The sequence below is a fragment of the Plutella xylostella genome, chromosome 19 (assembly GCF_932276165.1).
Source record: "Plutella xylostella chromosome 19, ilPluXylo3.1, whole genome shotgun sequence".
Lineage (NCBI taxonomy): Eukaryota > Metazoa > Arthropoda > Insecta > Lepidoptera > Plutellidae > Plutella > Plutella xylostella.
The window spans coordinates 1,773,773-1,791,461 of record NC_063999.1 but is presented as its reverse complement, the minus strand read 5'-3'; the positions used below and the strand labels follow the sequence as shown (position 1 = coordinate 1,791,461).

The window sequence follows — 17,689 nt, the reverse complement described above, 5'->3', positions numbered from 1 at the left end:
GCTTTTACATTCTGTATGTTTATAGGTACCGATATTTTATTATTTATTTGTTGTTTTTTGGATAACAACCGTCAGTAAAATTCCTATTGGATTTGAAGATGAACTAGTGCAGTCATGTGCACTGTAACCTGCAGGTTTCTCGGCATCTTACTGTACAGCTGCAAGGATACGAGTATGCTAGATCTTTAGTGATAACAATAATAAATGACATCAGCGTAGGGAACAACACTCTCATGAGCATCCAAACGAGCTTTTTGAGACACTTTCTGACTCCTCATTACAGAGTTCCAGGCTCCAATAAATTTATCTGATTTCCCACTTTCACTTTCAATAACCCCCTTACATCTCTCGTTAACAGGATACCCAAACAATACAAACTCATTCTCTTGCTGTAATCTATAATTCTCTATCGTGATCTTACACTCAGTCACCGTTTCATCTCTTTCAAAAATCATTACTTTCGCCTTTCATTCCCTTCATTTTTAAACATCATACCGGAAAATTACTTATTTTTGCAGCTGTTCTACCGACGATGATAGTAAGACTTAATTGTCAGCGTACAGCATGCACTTAAGAAGTAACTTTTCGATTCGCAATCCTCTTTATCATCTTTTATATCCCTAACATAACTTTCTTTAAATAAATGAAACACCCAAGGCGAAGCACACATTAAGCAGGGCTTAACACCCCTGTGGATGCTAAACCAGTCAGTGTAGGCTCTATTTATCCTAACGCAAGCTAAAGTCCCTAAAGGGATCCCAGTGGTCGCGTCAATTGGCTGTCCACTCCATAAACGGACATTGTGTCCCACAAATCATTCCTCCTTACTATAAAAGCATTTCCTAAATCCAAGAAGGCACAGAACTCTGTTAAGCCAGGACCTATCTGTGACGTTATACGTAGTGATAAGATCGTAATCCACAAATCCCATTCCCTTTCTTCAAATACCATGCCAACACATCCAAGATTTTTTATTCTCTGTCTCCCTATATACCCTTTCAATCAATATTTTTGCATACAGAATCAACGATACTTAAGAGGCTGATGCCACGGTGAATGTTGCGGACCTGGAGAGAGCCTTTGTTTTTATGCAAAGGAACTATGACCGCTCCGTTCCAGTTACCTGGCACTGTACCGCAATACCAGCACTCATTGAGGAGTTGGTAAATCTCAGTTGCAGCCTCTCCCAATGAGCGCCACAACACTCGGTTCTCGGACTTCCTCCTCCAACCGGCTACCCGCCTACGGTCCAGCAGGCAGGAGGGCGTCCCACCCTGCGTCTGTCTGTTCGTGGTCTCCACTCGAGAACTCGTCTACCCCAACTGTTATCGATTCTTCGGCAGATATGACCAGCCCACTGCCACTTCAGCTTGCATATTTTGACAGCTATGTCGGTAACCGTAGTCCTCTGACGGATAACCTAATTTCTGATACGATCTATCAAAGAAACCTCAAGCATAGCTCTCTCCATAGCACGCTGAGCGATTTGAAATCGGTAGACCAGTCCTACCGTCAGTGTCCAGGTCTCTGCAACATACGTCCTCACTGGCAGGACTCACTGGCTGAAGACTTTTGTCTTCAGGCTCTGAGGAATGGCCGAGGAGAATATGTGACGAAGTTTCCCGAATTTCCCGTTCTTAGCATGCCTTAAGAAACTGCGACATTCAGTTTTGTGTCTAGAACTATAAGCAGATTATCGTTGCATTATTATAATTGATTACTAAAATTTATCTTAGAAAATAGAAACAAAATAATGGAAAACTAAAATTTTCATGGAAAAATTTATTCAGGAAAGCATAAATCCGACATCGTAAAGAATATAAAGTCCACTTAAAATAGCAGGATTTCCCACTTCCGACAAAATTTTGAGTACTAAGTTCAGTGAACATTGTTGAATCTCCCACTACCAACAAAATTTATAATACCAAGTCCAGTTAACATTGTTGGATCTAACTCTTCCGACAAAGTTAATCTGGGATTTGACGGTTAATAATGTCACATGTGCCTTTTTTCACCTTTCCTATCAAAAATGCTAACTTTTTATCTTACTACCTTGTAGCACATTTAAAACTAAGTCACCATGCCGAATTTGGTTAAGATAGATAGAGTTATGTAAATTTTAGAACTATTTTAGTCATATTTAAAACTTAAAACGGCTCTACTGAAAAGTAGCGGTTTTTCACTTACGACATTGTTAATTGCTACAGTCGATATTATTATGCTAATCTATTATTAGTTAACTTATTTAATCGAATATAAATAACTGCGTCAACGGAATATATTAGTAGAGCTACTTGATACACATTTAGGTATTTGATGTGATTACTTTCCTCCAACTTTCTCCCATCATCATTATAATATTAACATGATTTCTTCAATGTGCGGGAGATTACTATGAATGTCGGAAATTATTACTAAAGAGGGAAATATCTTTATTGACGTTGAGTAATCTTACTACACTAGCGATTACAAGTAAATGGTGTTACTGTTCGTTCAATACAGGTGGAGCGAATTTAACAGAATGGCTTATAATGCCCTGATGCATGTCAGTAACTAGGTGATTTAGCTTTATGACTTAGTGGCGTAATATTGAAGTTATAAATGTTATTGAACCCTATTTAAGTGTCCTGTGTCCATTAGCAAGAGTATCATACATCTAGGATTTTGTATACTTAAATTTACGTACCAACAACTTGGCTGCTCACTTTGCCGTTCTTGCTCACAACATACAGATCCAACCCTGTCAAAATGAGCGCGTGGTCCCAATGCAAGGGATCGGTATCACCCGGAGGATTCTCCAGCCTTTGCCATGTACAGAAGTTACTCAGGAACCTGTCAATGTCGTGAGGTCTCTTCAAATTAGCCGGGTCTTCGTGAAGGATCTCCAGTCTCTTAAGGATGAAATTCACTGGTCTCCCCAACGATGAGTCGTGGTACAGCAATTGCACAGCGTTTATCATTGCCAGGACGAATCTTATCAGTTCTCTCTCAGTGTCTTTGGGAAAGTTTACAGTCATGTGCTTGTACAAGTCTCTGTCGACAAATACAGCTGTTTCGACGAATATCGCCGGTAAAACGGCTCTTCTTTGCCTGTTTTGTATTGAATCTAATTTGTTAATAAATGTACTAATTGTTCTATTCCTATGAGCTAAGTCTAGTTTAAGTTTCTCTAAACTATTTCTTTCACTTTCTATTGTGCTTTGTCTCGCTTCTCTTTTCCGCCTGTGTTTTGTCCAAATTTGAGATGGGTTGTTATTGAATTTGTCTAAATCTGTACTTTCTACACATGTGTTTTCTTGATTCGACTGATCATTGTTATTTCGATCAGTTGGAGATCTTTTGACTATAACGTGGTGCTTTCCATCATCGTTGTGAAACCTTTCTGGTAAAGGATGTATGAAGTAATGGCTGTCATTATCAGCTTTTATGACTCCTCTCTGAAATAGAGATGTTAAATTAATACTTTAAAACACAATCGCACAACATTAACCATTAGAAAGTTTACCATAACGTTATTACTCATAAAATTTTAACTGTTATGCTTTCTTACCACATCATTGCAAACATAAAGTGCGGCGTTTTGACTCCTATAATAACACGAATCCACTTCATCATCAGAATGGTCTACAACAGGCTCCGTGTTGTTGGCCCATCGTCTCACTACTAGGAACTGGGGGTCTAGGAAGGTGTTTCTAGGACTTAGTTTTAGATCTAGGATCTTCTTGATGAGTTCTAGATCTTGATTTGGTTGGCGGTTATAGATTGACCGCTTCCGTCGCCGTGGATGCTTTAGATGCGCTATTTCAAACTGGGGTGCTGTAAAAATGTTAATAATTGAGGATTAGAAGTTAATTTAACATACATAAGACGTTGTAATTTCTTTTATAAATTTTTAATTAGTATACTCTCAGCCGTTTACGCTCAGTGAAATTATCTGTGTCATAAAATCACTTAAGACTGGTAAAGCTGCTGGAGTCGACGACATCATGGTGGAGCAAATAAAAGAGTTCGGCCCTGGGACTGTGTCCTGGTTACTTGCCCTTTGCAACAACTGCACTGATTCGGCAAGAATCCCTAAGCCATGGAGGAAAGCAAAAGTTGTAGCGCTCTTAAAGCCGGGTAAGCCTGCTTCTGAAACTAAGAGCTACCGACCAATATCTCTTCTGTGCCATACATATAAGCTGTTCGAAAGGCTCATCCTTAACCGTCTCACAAGCGAAATAGAGCCAAAACTTATACCTGAACAGGCTGGCTTTAGACCAGGAAAGTCCTGCACCAGTCAGACCTTAAATTTGACTCAATCCATTGAGGATGGTTTTGAAACTGGAAAGGTGACTGGTGTGGTGTTTGTCGACCTATCAGCCGCCTATGACACAGTCAATATAAAGAGACTACTGGTGAAGGTCGGTGCACTCACTAACGATAACAACTTCGTCAAACTTTTAAGTGAGATGCTCCACAACCGCCGTTTCCAAGTTTGCATTAACTCGGAAAAAAGTAGATGGCGCTCTCAGAGAAATGGATTGCCTCAGGGAAGTGTGTTGGCGCCAACTCTTTTTAACATATATACCAACGACCAGCCCCGCGATGCAGGAACAGCTCGATTCCTCTACGCTGACGACCTTGCACTGGCATCGCAGGCAGCTACGTTCGAAGAAGTGGAAGGCACGTTGACTGCAGCTTTGCGGAAGCTGGGTGACTACTACAGTCAAAACGCTTTGAGGCCAAACCCATCAAAAACTCAGTCATGTGCTTTCCACCTACGCAACCACCAGGCAAATCGAGAGCTGGACATAACATGGGAAGGGGTAAAAATCCAGCACTGCTCGTCACCAAAATACCTCGGAGTGACCCTGGATAGATCCCTCACGTACAAAACTCACTGCCAAATCACCAAGAAGAAAGTCAGCTCCCGAAACAACCTTCTGCGACGGCTTACGTCTACCAGCTGGGGCGCCTCTCCGCAAGTTCTACGAACAAGTAGCTTAGCACTCTGCTTCTCAGCTGCCGAATATGCCTGCCCCACCTGCCGCACCTTCCCGCCTTAAGAACCGCAAAGCGTTTCTAAATAGTGAGGTGTCCTTAACGGATGAAAACCCACAAAACGCAAGGCTAAGGCTCTGGGAGGAAAAGCAGCCCCAGGATCCTTTCCTACCTCTTGAGGAAAAACTTGCTCCCGGTAACAGTCTTCCCTGGCACATCTGGAAGACTCTAAATCGGTTGCGAGCAGAGGTAGGCTGCTGCAAGGACAATCTCTGTAAGTGGGGCTATACCGTTGGTACCAACCTATGCGACTGTGGTACCGCCCCCCAGACTATGGAGCATTTACTCTCCTGTCCCCTGTGCCCTTCCACCTGCACACGGGAAGACTTACTCCAGGCCAACCAGAATGCTATCAAAGTTGCTTCTTTTTGGTCTGGACAAATATAAAAAATCGCATTTCACTGACACGAAAGAAGAAGAAGATTAGTATACTTGTTATTCCGACAGGGTTAGGAAGAGGAACCTTACCGACATTTGTCAGCGTTTAACGGCGCATGGGTTTGTTTAAATATAAAAACGAATAATGACTACTTATTATGTAGTAGGTATTTATAGGTAATTAAGTATTTTATGCTCACTTTTGTCGATAGCTCCAAACAGAAATAACTTTTCTGCATCAGTCAAATGCTCCAAAACTCGATTAGAGTGCTCCTGCAACCAAAGAAAAAACACGTTAGAAAAATGACAAAGCTTAATTATAGTATACAGGTTGTTGCTAATAATTATGGAAATGTTAATGCCATATTTACCCTAACTTTATATTTTGTGGAATACCTCATAAGTTTCATTGCATAATGTGGAATCTTTCAGACAATTTATAATTTTATCTGCGCATATCTAATTATTGGTTGTTAACACAATAGTCTTATGTTCTTTAGGTAAATTATAAGTACGAACCTCGACATTATTTTTGACAATGGCGCTGGCAGCGAGATGGAGTTTCTCACGCCTTCTCGACTAATCGGTTATGTGTTTTGTATTTTGATTTTTAATTACGCTCCTTAATTTCCTTTATCGAAATTGTAGATCGAGCTTCACATTATGGGGTTATATCTTGTGAATTAAAATTTAATTTAATTATGAATGCGCTATTCTTAATAGTATTTTTAATCCTTTCCCGACAAAGGGGTAAGGGTGCTTTGGCGTTGTTCTATGGTGGGTATGGTATGATCAACGGTGTATTCGGCTATACTAGATGTTGCAAAAGTGATAGGTATTACATGCCGAAAGAGGGAACTCAGTTATGTTAGTAGTCTAGTTACTAGACTTTAATAGATGTACTTACGTATAGCTATAGCAAAACTTGTCATAATGACCATCTGAGTCACCCCCATTTGGCATACTTATACCCTAATATTTATTTCACACGTATAGATTCTGGCATCGCAGGTTTCCTTAATCTTCTGCCAATAAATAATGCAAAGCACACTGGAAAAGCAAGTGGGCTATAAAAGGTATTTTATAAGAGAGTAAACCTTTATAATCATAATTATGATTGCAATTTAACAAGGCCACTGCATTTACGGTGGTGATTGCTGCTGTCGCAATTTAAGTTCTGAGCTTGGTTAAGTTCACCTAAAACTGTCAAATCATCTATGTTAGTACATATTTTACTTTTACCTCATTATGTACTTTCCTTTTGTGAATTATTTATTATTACCTACCGAAGCAGTTAACTACTAGTCTACTTATCTGAGATAGTTTTCCTTTTAATTTCGTTAAATGTACTACATCCGTGAATTTTTCATATTTTTTGGAAAAGGTTGGCTTTTAGCCAGCATAGGAACACAATTGAGTCAAACAATTAAAAAAAAATTTGAAGCTTAATATTTCGTAAACCAATCACTTATTGTAAAATGGTTTGAGCACAACTAAAATATTTAAAAGATCTTTTCAACGATACCCCACAGTAGATTATTAATATTATTATGTACTTAATAGGAACATCTAGACCCCAAAAGCAATTTCTGGGCTCGATGCATCGGCTATTTATATACCTGACTTCAGATTTAACTAAACTGCTGAAGATCCTTATCGCACCACTGTTTGGTTAACTTATTATAGCAATGATTAACTTTAAATGTGGTATTTCAGAAACTTGTCGGAAGTAGATGTAGAGAGCGAAAGTAGGTACCTAATGGTAATCGCTGCGTTCTGCTGTTGCTCTTGAATACTTGAGTTGAATTTGGAATTGTACCTAACGGTCAAGCAAAACAAATGAAAGTTTGTGGTTGGCGGATTACGCCATTATCCAATGTAATCGTAAAAAAACATGAAATATAATTCGGCTTTAGGTACCTTATTCTGATACTAATATTTCATTTCATTATGCCATACTGTGAATAACTATGGTTGGATGATGGCGACGACAGTATTATTTTATAGTTCTTCTTGTTAACATGTTTATATCGAGAAATTTGAAAATCGACAAATAATTGTACGTCCAATAGAAAGAATAAGTATTTAATTTTTCTTAAGATTGGCCAATGATGATGGATGGAGATGAAGTTAAACTCCGAGTATAATAGCAATAAGCAAGCAAGGCAGGATGTGCCGGGTAAAGCAAATATTTCCGTTTTGAATTAACAATCAAATAAGGAGAACTTGACCTTGGCCCAGGGCGATTGTTCTGTTCCAAGGTGCACCCTGTATCTGATGGCTACTCGGCCATTGCCGAAAACTTGTTGATTCTTATCTGAATTTGGTATGAGGCGCAGGTATTGTTTATTTTGATAGTATGGTGTGGTGAGTTCGAATTCGATAGATGGTGGTCAGTAGGTAATGATACCTGCCTTTGAAGTTGGAAATTAGCTAAATTTCTATCAAGTTTGTCCAAATATTTAATGGCATCAGTTGTAGGATATGTAATTGACCTAGGTAGGTACATATTATAGGAACCGGTCTTTGATGAACAAAATAAATACTTAATAACAGACATTATGCCCCTCAATGTTCAAGCTTACCAAAATTTGATATACTTACCAAAACAGCCACTTAAAATTCAAGTCTAGAATTCTAAACTGCATTCCTACGTTCCTAGTAATTGTCTATGGTCTGAACTAGATTTCGCCGTGGCTCGCGGTTCAATTGATAAATATTTTCATATTCTGGGAACTAGGTTATGTTTTATCATTTCGTTGTTCTACGCTCATTGTAAAGTACATAGGTGTCTGTAATAGCGTATGGTATTGAGTTATGTATACCGTATAAGTACCTAATTAAGTAGTGCGTGTACCTTAGATTAACAATATACGAACTAGATGGGTGCTCCGAAACTTCGCTTTTCGTCACACTCATCACACTACACCATAATATACCTATCATTATTTTTATGTTACAAAGTATTCCTAGGTATTTTTACTCAAATTTCACAAAAATATGAATTCCGGATATCTATACCTACTTAAGGCAATTCCCACACACTGTACGGTTTCCGGAAGCTCTTTCCGGACTAAACTTCTAAAAGACATCCGGTCTTTATTAATGTCTGTGTGGGTGTCTTTTTGAAAAGATGGCTCAGGTGTTTCTTGCCTCCGTTCTTCTCCTAAGACAGAAAGAGCTCCTTATCCAAACGGAGAGAAGATTGTAAAAAATTACGTTCATCAGAAAATTTTATATTTATACGATGAATAAAAACATTTGACTTTGACTTTTGACTTTGTCTTATTAGATAATTTCACGATACAACGTTAACGGTTTATCGGTCCCTATTATAAGTATTTAATAATTTTATAGCGTAATATGTTCAAATGAACCGGAAATATACAACTGAAAAGGCTTTGTTTAAGCGGATTCGCGTAATTAGTAATTAAAATGAACGTATGAGACGTGTAAAGGAATCATGATAAGATAATATATTAAGTATTATACAGGCAGCTGTGTACCCTGTACAGTCAATAGCACAAGTGATTGCTTATTTATTTAACGCTAACCCCCTTATACATAGAAAAGTTACAGGACGTCTTAGCTATTGAACCGTTTTGTCCCTCTCTAACTCAGAACAAATTTAAAAAGTCTTAGGTAAGGTCAAGATTAGGTGTCCCCGCGAGGATCGTATAAAATAATGGTTTTTCGTAAAGGTATTTCTCCCGCCTCTAAGCATTTTTGCGTCACAAATTTTTCATAACAATCATCTATCATCATCATCATCATTATCAGCCCGTATCTGCCCACTGCTGGGTATAAGCCTCTTCCCTATCACGCCATCTCTTCCGGTCCTGTGCGAGTCTAGTCCAGTGTCTACCGGCCACCTTAACAATGTCATCAGACCATCGGTCTGCCTATTCCTCGTTTGCCAGTTCTTGGCCACCACTCTGTGAATTCTTTAGCAATCTTCTTTTTTCTTTCAAAATGTGCACACTTGTGTCAGCGCCTGTACAACACAATAATTTGTCTCTAATATTATCCAACAGCCTTGTGACGCGTCAGTAAATTTGAAATGCGAGAATTACGTGTATTGTTCTTGATCACCAACTACACAGCTGGTTGAAGAAAAATCTGCATTTTTTGTTCCGCTTTATGTTACGTGCTAATGTGCCTACATCCGACTGCGATCGTAGATGGGATAATAAGCTGTTGGTATCTAATACAAATGGCGTATCGGTCGCCCCCAATCCGTTGGACTGATGATCTGCGGAAGGTAGCGGGAAGCCGCGGGATGCAGATGGCGGGTGACCGTTTGGGGTGGCGATCGTTTGGAAAGGCCTATGTCCAACAGTGGACTATAGTAGGCTGAGAGAGAGAGAGAGAGAAAGAGATCTAATACCTATATTATTAAAATTGTATTTGTTTATATACAGGATGTTGCAAAAATGTTAAGTATACCAAGCCTTCTATTCTTTGTTAAGTATTCTATTCTAGTACTACTGGTCCATAAGTATGAGAAGGATATTTTAGTCCATAGGCAGGACCTTTCGGAATGCAACAGCTACTACGAGATGAACATGGCAATGTTGCAGCGCAGACTGGTCAACTTAGAGTCTGCCCTAAATAGTACCCGCACGCCATACTCTGGGGATAAAACCACCAGTCCCCAGATGTCGGCACCTCTTTCGGGGTTCAACCAGAGTGCTTCACCTGAACAGCACCAGCATCCAGCAGACAGTGTCCTACCAACTGCCACTCAGCTACATCAGCTGCCATCTGCCTGCCCCCCTGATGAGATTCAGCCACCTACTACAACCTGCAACAACGAGCCCGCCGTCGCGACGAGTAGTGTCCTACTAACTGACACTCAACTGCCGCCAGCCTGCGCTCTTCATGTGAACGAGCCAGCTGGTACAGCCTGCAACGACGAGCCAGCTACTACAGTCTGCAACGACGAGCCAGCCGTCCCGACGAGCAGCCCGTCACCGTGCGACCGGTCCGAGATTGCCCTGTCTTCAACACCGAGTACCTGCCTGCTTCGAGAAGCTCCTTATGAGACAATTGTCTTCTCAGATAAGCTAGGTAGCAAAATGGGTCACATGTTAAATGACTATCTTAAACAAAAAGTCATTAATATATGTATGCCAGGGGCTTCTTATAACCAAATTGTAGATAGAATTTTGTCAGGACAATACAGTGCAAACACTACATTAGTATTGTTAATTGGAAACAGCTTAGATGTGACAGAAAATGACTTAATAAGATGCTATGACGCCCTTTCTACCATGGAAATCAAGAAAACGATAATCTGTGCTTTTCCCTATTCCGCTTCACGGTCTCATAAGCAGAACACTCAGATACATGAGTTAAATATGTTGATATTTAACATGACATTTGGTCATAGGGAACAGATGATGTATTTCGATACAAATAAATTTATTCACAATTTTATTTTGACCAAGAGTACATTATTTGTACCTAAGTTTTATAAGCGACAGATAGCTAAATTGTTAGCTTACAATATTTATGACCCTGTTATAAGTAGTATAACAGAAGTAGGACCAACTGATACGATAGTTAGTAGTAATACTAATGTAAATTTAAACTGCCATGCACGACAAGAGATGAGCAACTGAGAGTTGTACACCAGAACATTCAGGGGCTTTCTCGCAAACTTCTAATGCTAGAGTTATTTTTAGAACAATACGACATAGACATAATTTGTATTACTGAGCATCACCTTAAAAATGATGACATGAATTTTAATGTAAAAAATTACAATGTTATTAGCTCATTTAATAGGAAATCGTTAGACAAAGGAGGATCATTAATATTTGTAAAGAAAAATTTAAAATGTAAGGATAGGAAAGATATTGTAAAATTATCGGTCGAAAGAATAGCTGAACTAGCTTGTGTTGAGATGGACAAGTATATAATTTTAAGCGTGTACAGGCCCCCCTCTTCTGACTATAAAGTATTTGAGAAAGTGATGGAGGATAGTCTTACCATCTTATCTAAGAGCTCAAAACAAATGGTCGTGGTGGGAGATTTTAATATTGATTTATTAGTTGAGACTTCTATGAAATGTTGTATAATTAATTTGTTCAAGTCATATAATTTAAGTAATGTCTTCCTGGAACCTACCAGAATTACTCCCACCTCAGCCACTTGTATTGACAATATTTACTGTAATTGTGATTTTACTAATCATTCTGTAATCAATTGTTTACCATCCGACCACAGTGGGCAAATTATTACGTTTCCTTGTACTTTTGAACGTAAGTCAGCCACTTTCAAGTTCAGACCAGTAACATCATACAGAATTGATAAGTTTAAATCTCGATTGAACAGTAAACTTGGCTACTGTAGAAGCTCTGAAAGAAATCCCAATGATGCCTTTAAGGAAATATTTCAAGGTTTGTCTCAAGAATTTGAAAACGTGTTCACTAAGAAAGAAGTAGATGTTAATTGTAAACTAAGTCTTAATGACTGGGCAACATCGGGAATTTATAAGAGCAGACGTAAATTATATGATCTCTATGAACAGCGTACATTTACTCATGACGATAACTTTAGAGATTATGTAAAGAAATATACAAAGATATTCAAAGCCGTTTGCCACCAAGCTAAATAAGATTATATAAATAGAAAGATTAAAAACTCTAATAACAAGATTAAAACCGTATGGAATATCATTAATACTGAAACCGGGAAGAATAAACCACGTGATTTAAATTTTGAACTTAAAATTAATGATAAAATTGTTTCATCTAGTGAAGAAGTGGCTTCCGTCTTTGAAGATTTTTTCCGTAGTATACCGATAGCTACAACTGAGAACCTTGATTCATTTTGCGCTGAAGCTGAACGTTTGCTAAGAGGGAATGCACCGCCTTGCGATCTCGACTTTCAATTTCATGGTATAAATACACAGACTATAATTAGCACTTATAAAGAATTAAATTTAAAAATGACAGAAGATTTATGAGGCATGTCCGTTAAAGTTATTAGTCATGTTATTGATATCCTAGCACCCCACTTGGCTAATCTTTTTAACAGATGCATTGAGGTCGGTGTATTCCCCGATTTGATGAAACTTAGTAAACTAATACCGCTTTTTAAATCTGGTGAGAAAAATGATCCCAATAATTTTAGGCCTGTATCAGTTTTGCCAGTACTGAGTAAAATATTTGAAAAAATTATGCTACATCAAATGCTTTCTCACTTTAGTATTCACGGCCTTCTCCATAACCAACAGTTCGGTTTCACCAAAGGTCGATCTACAACTGACGCTGGTGTCGCGTTGGTCAAACACATATTTAGTGCTTGGGAGGAGCGTCTTGATGCTGTGGGTGTATTTTGCGATCTATCGAAAGCATTTGATTGTGTGGATCATGCCACTCTACTTATGAAACTTAAATATTATGGGCTAACTGGCAAAGCTCTTACATTATTGGAATCATACTTGAGCAACAGAACTCAACTAGTTGACATAAATGGAGTGCGTTCGGCTGGCTGTCCTGTCAGTATGGGTGTTCCCCAAGGCTCGATTCTAGGACCATTCTTGTTTCTTGTATATGTTAACGATTTACCGTTTTTGGTAGATAAATTATGTGAGATAGTACTGTTTGCTGATGATACTTCACTTATATTTAAGTTGAAGCGACAAGAAGTCAATTTTGACAATGCAAACAGTACTCTTTCCATAGTTGCTAATTGGTTCACTGTAAATAATTTAGCTCTTAACTCCAAGAAAACAAAATGTATTAAATTCACTTTGCCTAATGTAAGACAAGTAGAGACATATTTGACATTGAATAACGATAAGCTAGAGTTAGTAAATGAAACGGTATTCCTGGGTATTACAATTGACTCAAAGTTGCAATGGGGACCCCATATTGAGAGGATAGCCGGTAGATTGAGTTCTGCAGCTTATGCGGTTAGAACCATTAGACAGTTAACAGATGTAGATACAGCCAGGCTTGTGTATTTTAGTTATTTTCATAGTGTTATGTCTTACGGAATTCTATTGTGGGGACGAGCGGCTGACATTAATCAAATCTTTGTTCTGCAAAAACGAGCAATTCGAGCCATATATGTATTAGGGTCTAGAATTTCATTAAGAGATACGTTTAAGGAAATAGGTATACTAACTGTTCCATGCCAATATATCTATGAAAATATTATGTATGTTCGTAAAAACTTAAATTCATTTAGTAAAGTAGGAGCCACTCACGGTATTGAGACCAGAAACAAAAATAGGTTGCTTTTCCCCACACTCAGACTTTCGAAAACAAACACATCATTCATGGGGAACTGTATACGTTTTTATAATAAATTATCAAATGAAGCAATAAACCTTACTGAGCAAAAATTTAAGAATTATGTTAAAGCTACATTATGTAGTAAAGCTTACTATAGTATAAATGATTATTTAAACGACAAAAACGCGTGGTCTTGTCCACCTCAGCTAAGGCTATTGAAAAAATGAAATGGATATAGGTACTTAAGTAAAATTGTAGGCACTAGATATAAGTAAAAATTGTAATAGATTATAAGGAAAAAGTTGAAAAGATGCTCGAGGAGTTTCTTTCGCCATTTCTTTCCTTCTCAATGACGGGGCCTTTGTGAAATGGTGGTAGATGACTATCGACAAATAATTGTAAAATTTTACGTCGATTAAACCATTTGAATTTGAATTTGAATTTGAATTTGAGAGGTTATTCCGGGAAATTATGGTTCTACGACTTTTGGTAATTGGTGAAAATAAACCACATCCTCTAGTAAAAGGTAACGTCAGTCACGTGACCTACTAAGTTTTATAGAGTTCAACATTTCTACGGAAATAAATTTTGTCAGATAGGTACTTACCTACTATACCCTTCTTTACAAAATCGGTGAGTAAAAAATATAGCTACACCTACTAACTTCATTTTAATTTTAACAATACAGAAACAAGGCATAATATTGTCGTGATTATGAAATTTAGAGAATTATTCAAAATTTTATGGTTCTTCATAAACCTGACAATATCATCTAGAGGTAACTGCAGACCTAACTATAACTACATTGTAATTTACTCTTGAACAACAGTCATTGTATTTAATAAAAATAACTAAAAGTACCTACTTAAATAAAGGTTAAACATATTATAAAAATTATATCCATCACAATAACTCTATTCTAGGCCAGGATGATTATGATCACGTCGTGACGCTAGTTTTTCACAATATAATTAATAATTATTTATACACACAATATTCAACTGTCCAGTTATAAGTTTACACTTTTTATAAAAAGTCTATTTTGTTTTCCCTCTGCTGGGCAGTCAGTCAGACACCTTATGGGCTACCAATTAAAGAAAACAAAAAGGTACTATCTCCCATTTTATACCCGTTTTGTTATGGTAGCGTGGTCGAACTCTATAAGTGTATCAAGGCCTTTCCCATACATGTCAATAAGCTTGAAATTAACAACTAGAAAAGATCAATGGAATCAAATACGTATTGCACTGGGACTATTAAGAAATTATTGTTAGTAGCAGTTTCTTTACATATTATTACGAAAGTATTAGCAATTGTCTATTCACTTCCCAAGCAATTCCAATTGCATTTAGATTGGTTTTGCTAATATGATGTTGTAAGAGTTCCGAAAGGGTTCCTGAGTACATAATTGTGATGATATTTATTTGAAACCATAATAAGTACTTATGCACAAAAACGGATAAATCATCACCAAATCATGCTTCCCAAAATATGTTTGAAATGAACCAAATTATTTTTTACTGCATACTGTAAAACTATATTGACACGATTAAAATTTATTTCAAACCAAATAAAGTATATCATCGCTATATAGATGTAAGCAATATATTCTTTTATCAGTATCATTTTAATAATCCTTTCTAACCAAAAAAAGTAAAAGTAAATATTAAAAATTAAGTTTATACCAAATAATAAATAGCTTATCCCAAGTCACTTGTTAAATTGCTTTATGAATTAATTAAATCATTAGTATGTGCCTAGTAAAATCTATCCGTTACGCCATCTCGACTCCCATTCGTGTGGCCGAGGGTTTGAATTTTTCCATGTACCTACCAATAAATTCTATAGAAATAAGGAATTGAAATACAATTAATTATAGTTAAGTGCTTGGTGCTTGGGGTTTCTCTGATGGATCGTATCAGAAATGAGGTTATCTGTCAGAGGACTAAGATTATTGACATAGCTGTCAAAATTTGCAAGCTGAAATGGCAGTGGGCTGGTCATATCTGTCGAAGAACCGATAACTGTTGGGGTAGACGAGTTCTCGAGTGGAGACCTCGAACAGGCAAACGCAGCGTGGGACGCCCTCCTGCCCGCTGGACTGACGACCTTAGGCGGGTTGTGGTTGGATGAGGAAGGCCGAGGACCGAGTGTTGTGGCGCTCCTTGGGAGAGGCCTATGTCCAGCAGTTTTAGTTTTAGTTTTTATTTATTAGGAACACAAACAGTACACATCCGTAAAATACACAATATTCAGTACAATAAGGTAATAATCTAGGAAATGCAGCAGTGGATGATTATTGGCTGATGATCATGATGATGATAGGTAAATGTATATATATGAGTATGCGGGCGCGGGGGGATGGCGCCGCTCAAATTTGACCTTGTCCAGAAGGGGTGAATTTGCCGCGATGTATTGAGGTCGATGTACTAGACATCAATACATTGCGTCCACAAGCATCGCGCAAATTCAAAATTCATGCCGCACCACTCTTAAAGCCGCAAATGCCTACATATTAAAATTAACAGGTAAATCGATTACCTTTATACTATATTTTATATTGTTTTTGGGTAGGATAATTTGGTGAATTAAAAAAAAATTGAACACTCAGTTTTGGTGTCAATGTTTATATTTTAGTATAGCATAATTTGGTGATTTATCCGTTTTGGCGACGAAAAAGATTTTCTATTGTAAACTTGCAATTATTTGGAGGCTTGTTTATTTATTTTGGAACGTAAACGTTTTTTTTTGGGGTTTCGATTTTGGAGTTGATTTAATAAATTATTTTTTTTGGTGCAATGTATTAGCGTACAATATATTTTTTTGGTGATGATTTAAATTGTACCCAATTTTCAATTGATTTTAAAAACTTTTCTTTAAGATGTCCCCCTGTCTGAGTCACCCCCTTTCGGCATAGGTAGGTACTTATAGGACTTTTGCAGCACCTTGTATAGGTATTCATGTAGGACGTATTTTTTATGTTCTCACGTTCCATAATTACATAATAAGTAGATCCTCAAATGTGAACATGTGACAAATAAGTATCGAATAGATAATAAAATGCATTTATTTTGCCTTATTTTTTTGCTAAAGGTCAAGTTCAAAATGACATAAAAGTGGGGATTAGATAACTAGGTACATTTTATTCACATTTTGGCAGACAAATGAAGGAGACCCGTAAATAAAATGAAATGACATGTTTATTTGCGGGACTATAGTGGTATTGCTTAAATAGCTAAAGCACAATAATATAGCTATAGTACTTATGTATATTGTAACTAGGTACCGAGGTATTTATCTTAAAACCTGCTAAACTCACAATAATTATTGTTCACATAAATAAGTAACTCCTTAGATACTTAATAAGTAGGTACTTATATGAAAATTCTACTGCTCATAATGTATACGTAAAGTCGTCCAAATATAATAAGCCCGTTTGGACAGCTCCAAAATGTATGGGATGACAGCTGGTGTCAAATCTAAATCATAAAAAATCTAAACAATAAGTAACTTTTGGGGCTTCAAAAGTTCTTTTTTCTTTTGGCCGTTAAATAATACGCCAGATTTTGTGTCATTTTATGTATTTCATCAAGTAAATCCAGAGTAAATAGCAAATTTGTGTTGCTGTCCAAACGGGCATATTATACATATTTCGACGACTATAATGAGTAACAAGAGTAATATAAAGTAACTTCTCAGTTTAAAATCTCTCACTTTTACCAAGCCAAAACAGCGAATCCTTTATTTTATTTTATTCCATGATTCATTGAACCATACAATGGAAATGGCAAGGCAATGCCTTAGAACCAGTTTGTTGGAGAAATTCTATGCAGCACAAATATACATAACTACATCGATCTGCCATGATTGTATATAGGGGGACTACTGGGTCTAGTTTGTAGATCTTTTAGATCTTACTTGGGAGAAACTGGTTTGCCAGCCACGCCTGGGTTTAAGGCGTATATTAAATAGTTTTTAACTAAGTACATGTTTATAGGTAGCTTGCGAACAGTTATATG

The 17,689-nt window shown here is 37.3% G+C and overlaps 1 protein-coding gene across 1 annotated transcript in view; it reads right to left on the bottom strand.

The window, feature by feature from the left end:
- LOC105380255 (A disintegrin and metalloproteinase with thrombospondin motifs 16) overlaps positions 1-17,689 on the bottom strand; it is an 81,242-nt gene that overhangs the window by 47,218 nt on the left and 16,335 nt on the right. Inside the window, exons 2-4 of the mRNA XM_048627901.1 lie at positions 5,622-5,694; positions 3,551-3,816; positions 2,687-3,437 (exon numbers count right to left, since the gene is read on the bottom strand). Of these exons, the coding sequence (XP_048483858.1) occupies positions 2,687-3,437; positions 3,551-3,816; positions 5,622-5,694 (1,090 nt within the window). The remainder of the gene's footprint in view (positions 1-2,686; positions 3,438-3,550; positions 3,817-5,621; positions 5,695-17,689) is intronic.